Source organism: Rutidosis leptorrhynchoides, chromosome 5, assembly GCF_046630445.1.
Source record: "Rutidosis leptorrhynchoides isolate AG116_Rl617_1_P2 chromosome 5, CSIRO_AGI_Rlap_v1, whole genome shotgun sequence".
Classification (NCBI taxonomy): Eukaryota; Viridiplantae; Streptophyta; class Magnoliopsida; order Asterales; family Asteraceae; genus Rutidosis; species Rutidosis leptorrhynchoides.
The window spans coordinates 284737985-284744478 of NC_092337.1; the positions used below are offsets into that span (position 1 = coordinate 284737985).

Below are 6494 nucleotides of genomic sequence, written 5' to 3' on the forward strand. Positions count from 1 at the left end.
GTCCTATGTGTCTTCAATGATATGTATGTATATATAATATATATATATCTCTCAAGTGGTGAGGCAAAGAAAAATGTGACTCAATCACAGCTTTTTATCAATCAATTTGAAACAGAGTTTTATATAATAATAATAATAATAATAATAATAATAATAATAATAATAATAAACGTGTAAATATATTAGCCGTCACCTTTCACGGACTGGATTTCGTACCCGTTGTTAATTAGTGGCGGATAAAAGTGTTCAGAAAAATCCCATATTTTTAAATTAACAATATTTATTTATTTTGGTCATTATGTTATAAAATTCAATTATTAATTTAATAAATAAAAATTACATCAACTGTCTCTCTCATTTATGGGTAAAATATAAAAAGTATTAAAATTAAATAATTAAATCCTAAATATCTTTTATTTATATTTATATTTATATATTTATAAATCCCATACATATATCCGGCACGTTTATTCAACCTCACAAAATAACTTTTTTTCACAATTTAGAATTAAAAGTTTGGTTAATTTTGTATAGGTGTGTCCACTTAAATTAGGGGGCGGTTTCACAATGAGTTTCTTTCATATCATCTTCCTCACTCCTCAAACCCTAATTTCCAATCTTGCATGGCGTTTTTATACGATTAATCAAGAATCGATTAATTTCAATCTTTCACGGGCTCATAATTCAATTTCCAATCTTCCAGAATCGATTAATCCATAGCGTTGTTATACAATTTCATTGAAATCGTATCCGTCAAAAACACCGTCATCGTCACCGTCTACGGCCCAAGCAATACAAAACGGAGCAAAACGATGAATCCTTTTCAATTATTCACATTGGTTTGAACTGATCGACGTATATGCATGTTAATCGAGCTCTAAGAATCAGGTTTGAAGGTTTTATACATGGATTGAAGGCCTATGGGTTTCTAATTTGTAAGTTTAAGGTTTTGTTTATAGTTTAGGGATCAATTTCATAAATTGTCTCCATGATACATTTATGATTTTAAAAAAATGTTTAGGTTTTGTATAGCATCCTTTCAATTGTTTGAGTTTTGTGTATGTTTATAGTTAGCTCTGTTGTTGATAGTGATTTTTCATTAGCTTTAAATGAATCTTTTCTCGAGTCAAATATTGAATAATCAATAAGAGATGTAAAGTTACTTTGGTCTGATAATGCTTTAAATGAATTTGTTTGTCAAGTTAACAATATAGTTAAGTGTGTCATTCATTCATTTTTTATTGCTACCATTTATATTCATTTTGCACAACTTTAGTTTAGGAAGTAATATGCTGTTTTTGGGTTGCTAATATTGTAATGCACTATATTTCATAAAGATATGTGGCTATCCCTGCAGGAAGCTTTCTTATATTTGTTGACCTTTTTTTTCTTACAATTTATGTACTCTACGTTGATTGTGTTGCTATAGTTGATGATAATTAATGCTTTGGTCCTAACATTCAGGTCAGTTTACTCTCTAAATATAAACACATCAAATTGTTACTGCTTGACTTCTGATTTCAAAATCAAATGAAATTAGTATATCGTGATAGAATGTATGTCTTATCTTATTCTTATGTATTCAATTATACAGGAAAATATAGAAGATCTTGAGCTTTTAAAAACTGCAATAGCAAAAGCTTGATACATGGGAAAGCTATTTTTATATTTACCTATCAAATAAATGTATATAGCTCTCAATTTTAACTCATATTGTATTTGTTTTAGGTTTCCTATAGAGAAAGCCATTAATGAGAAGACTAACAATGCCATTCTTCTAAAAGTACTTCTGAAATGTATATAACTGCTGTTTTTTTGTTAATGTTATATTTTTTAGGAAAATGGTAGATTGAAACTTATTTTTTGTTAATGATATTTTTGTGGAAATTAGGGTTTCTTTTCTTAATTTGCCAATTATTTAGAAGTTATGGTTTTTCACTGTTAACTATGTTAACTACTTTAGTCGAGGGTTTTGATGATCTTTTTGCAATCCTTCAATATAAAGGTTTTTTTTTTTTTTTTTTTGTGAGATTAAGGTTTCTAAATCTGAGACCTTTTTTTGTAACAGATGCAAGCGTTGTAGATAAAGCATATTCAAGTAGCGTTGAAGGTAAATCATTAGTTAACAACTATATTCTTAAATACATAATTTGCTTATTTTGCATTGACTTATAAATAAACTGATTAATTGAAACAAAAGAATAAGATCTTTTTCATTGCCTGGTATTACTTCATGTATATTGAATCAGGTAATAGGTCATATATAATCACCCATGATATACTTTAACTTCGAAATCGATATTTAAAATGGGTTCGTCGGGAAGGTCAGGTAACGGTCAAAACTTAATGTTGGGCAATATGTTAAATGTTTTTGATCAAAGAACATAGTCAATCTGGAATCTGTATATGGGTATTGTTTCTTATACAAAGTTATAGATTATTAGTCCATTTCTGTTCCTATTTATGCAGTGCATTTTTTATCAAGTTATACGCATTTGATTCGAAAAGTAATGCTTTTGTTTATGATCGTGTTCGAAATGGCAATTTAGGGCTGGTTGGGTGTTGGGGTTTGAAGCGTTCGATCAGAGGAAGAAGTTTAAACGATGCTGACCCATCCATAAATATATGGGTTGAAATTGCTACCTCTAAATTATATTGTTTGTTTTCAGCCTTTTGAAATGTGTTGGTTCTCATCTTGCAGTAAAACTAGCAACACATAGAGGGCATGGGTCGGTGGTTTGGGTCGGATTAATCTATTTGGGGTGATCGTCCTTGGTGCCTTGCTCAAGTACGCTTAAATATTTTTTATTTTTATTTTATTTATTATGGATTATTATTTTTCATCAATTTTCTAATACGTTTGTGTGTCTGTTTGTAGGGATATAAAGATCATCTAATCCGATGGATTCATTTCATTGTAATTAAAATTTCCCTCTTCTTCAGGTAAAAAAGAACAATTCCAACCCATTTATGTGAACCGGTCAATCTGGGTTATGTTTTGTAATGATGTCTAAATTTTTTTTATAAAGTTAATTAACACACCGTGAACTTGCACAGTTGTATGCTACCTCCTTTTTTATTGTCCCTTTGGTCCGATGGTATTTAGCTCTATAAACAAATGCTAAAATAGAAAAAAGAAACCGAGCTAGAGAGCTGCGTACACAAACGCTTAATTTTACCCGATAACTTCCTCAGAATTGTGGATGTGGATGTATATGCAGACTAACTTCCATCTTTAAAAACATGACTTTTAGTTAAAACATGTGTCAATCCACTGGATTAGAATAGGTAAGATTATACATATTGAGATACTGTGCTTTAAAAAGTCCACAATGTATATGACTTCTTAGTTTTGTTTCAAATAGATGTACTTCTATTGTGCTTGCAATTTTTTTACGTGATTATTAATAAATTGGTACATTTGGCATCTAGGTTGGGTGTGTTAAGTTTTGGTTGGTCCTGTTACTTTAGTTTTGATCTTAATTAATTGAACATCCGGGTTGGTTTGTTGTTTGTTGATATCCACTATCTGGGTTAATTACTATTATATTTTAGGTGTCAATTATGACCCACTTCTCTACAAACGTCAACCTATTTCTAGATAATGGGTTGACAGAGTTACTTCCATTTTAGATGTGTTTTGTTGTTAGACTAGCTCTCCTAAAATTTGGTGATCTTGCTGTGTAGGAAAGTTCATTATCCGAAGATGTTTATGAAAAGTCCCTACGGTGTCCTCTATAAAAGGATATGGTAAATTGTAGGATCCTTTTTACAGATGGCATTTTAAAGATGGCATTTCTAACTTTATATAGTACTTTACACCAATTGTGGTAATAAATGCAAGCTAATGAGAAGTTGAATGATCTCAACCCACATTGGGCAGGTCAATACAATAAGCATTCATAAATTTGTATAGTTCCTCATTTGAAAATTATACATGAAGTTTTATAGAGTAACTATAAGTTTTATACAAATGAAACGGTAAAAAATCTCATTTGTGATGATGGGTCTTCTAATTGCAAATTGCAGATTAGCAGCATAATGTCATATGCACTTGGCAATTATAGTATCATCTAAATTTTAAAATTTGGGAGGACTACTTTAATAGAATAATCTATTACTACTGACTTTCATCGAATGTTGCCGGTAGATGACTGCAGATATGGCGGTTGTGGTGATAGTCGATTGCTGAAACTCCTCTATTACCACTGATTTTACTCTTAAAGAAGATATAGACATGAAACATGATGTAGGTACTTAACTTTACTTTTAATTATTTGACTTTTATTCTTTTTGTGTTATAAAAGTTAATTATATTATATTATATTATATTGTATAATATATTCAAATTATAAATTATATATATTTCAACATTAAACACTCAATATTTGTGAAATATCTTTTGAGTACACCTAATATTAGTTAGATTACAATACATATAGTGTTAATTAAGTATATTTTACTATAAAAGAATCTGAATTTGACATGATATAGTTTTATAGTAGTATATTTTACTATAAAAGTTGAGCAGTAGAATAATGTTATTCAAAAAATGCTTTTGTTCAGGTTGGGTCAACCTACAAATTTTTTTTTTTTTTTTTTTTTTTTTTTTTTTTTTGGGTTTAGTGATAATAACTAAATTATTTATATATATATTTTTTTTTGGCGAAAAAGAGAGTCATATATAAAGGTCTTCATCAAAAAGATGAAACCTAACAGATACAAGTACAATGACGGTTTAGAAACGGTCACAGAACATTACAAGAAATTACAAGAAATTGAAATAATGAAAACTTAAACAAGAAACGATGGATTTTGCTCCCATACATAAGCTTGTTTACCGTGAACAAGTTTGAGATTAGACGCCCAAAGAAAGACCTTGAGTTTGATATTGCGAACGATACTTGAACGACATGTAAACTTGCCATTGAAAATAATGTCGTTTCGGGCGGTCCAAATGGCCCAAATGGTAGCGGGCCCTATCATCTTCCAAAACTTGGATGCTTTGATTCCCATACCATAGTACCAATCAAACGAAAAATCGAGGATAGATCCTGGGATGACCCACCGAATATTCCACCATCGGAATAAGTCTGACCAAATACTAGATGACCATTTGCAATGAATTAACAAGTGGTCGATTGTCTCGGTTTCAAGTCTACACCAAACACATAAAGTAGATTGATTTGAAGGTAAAATTTGTCTTCTAGACAAAACGTCTTTCACGGGGATGCTTTTCTTGATTGCGAGCCAATGAAAAATCATGATCTTAGACGGAACATTATTAGCCCACACAACTTTAGGCCAAACCGGAGGGGAAACGTTACCCGACTGTACGAGAATACGGATTGCATCAGCCACAGTATAAGAATCATTTAAACCAGTTGCCCAACTAATTTTGTCTTCAACAGCATCATTTAGACAGAAACGAGCCAAAAAAGAAGCAAGCTGTTGGGCTTTAAAGGCGTTGTAAATGGACAGATGCTGGCCCAAATGAAAATCCCACCCGACTTGTGGCAGCCCAATGTTACTAGGGAAACGAAAACAGTGGACTGTTTGGTTTTTGATCGAGCTTAAGAAAAACAAAGAAGGAAATTCATCCTTCAAAACACGACCATCGGCCCACGGGTCGAGCCAAAACAAGATACTTTTTCCGCTACCTAATTTCCACTTCCAATTATTGGGACCAACAATACCAAAGGCGGACTCGTTTTTTTGGAGATTAACCAAGTCTTTCCAAATCGGGGACAACAAAGAAGTAGATAAAGAGGAGACATTATTCATAATCTTACCTCGAAAAGACGACCCAAAAAGTGATGAAACTAAATTATTTATATGAAATGATTGAGGAGTCATGCATTTTGAATAACTGTTAGATTGACTTTTGATATGTTTCAACTTCTTGGAATTTTCATTAAATTTAAGAAATTCACTTATTAGAGGAAACAGTAAACTTAAGTATACATGTTTGTACATACATGAGTTTAAATTGTCACCTCTATAAAAGTATTTCTACAAAGTAATACCAGGTGGCATGACGTGCGAGGTAGTTCTATCAAATCTAAAATAGAATGGGATTTTTTAGGATAGCTACTCGCGATGTTTTAGTCATTAAGTTTGACTTTTTAATTATGTATGATTTCTACAGATTCTTAGTGCTCGAGAAATGTCTGTGATCGGCCAAGATGAGATTGTTTACAGTACCGAAAAAGATGTATCGGAACAAGAGTATGACACACAAGAGTGGGATAGACGATTTAAAGATATCAAGAAGTCTAATTGATGGAATCAAAACAAATACAGGTGTAAAAAGTGCGTATAATGTAAAGGAACTAACGATAGGGTGTTTAGAGCGCTTATGGTATGGTTCACGATCCTAGGGTTACAACGCACGTGCTCTTAAACAATTATCATGTCCTATTTATTTTTGTCAATGTATGTGTTATGTCTAAAACAAAGTTTAAGTTATCCAACTCTTGGTGATGTGTTTTGTG

The 6494-nt window shown here is 31.4% G+C and overlaps 1 protein-coding gene across 1 annotated transcript; it reads right to left on the reverse strand.

Moving 5' to 3' along the window:
- Positions 1 to 4794: 4794 nt before the first annotated feature.
- On the reverse strand, positions 4795 to 5856 carry LOC139849408 (uncharacterized). Its single transcript, XM_071839063.1, has one exon. The coding sequence runs from the start codon at positions 5854 to 5856 to the stop codon at positions 4795 to 4797; it is 1062 nt and encodes a 353-aa protein (XP_071695164.1).
- Positions 5857 to 6494: the final 638 nt, after the last annotated feature.

Excerpts from the sequence above, each read along its gene's own strand:
- LOC139849408 (XM_071839063.1), bottom strand. The coding sequence starts at position 5,856 with ATGACTCCTCAATCATTTCATATAAATAATTTAGTTTCATCACTTTTT.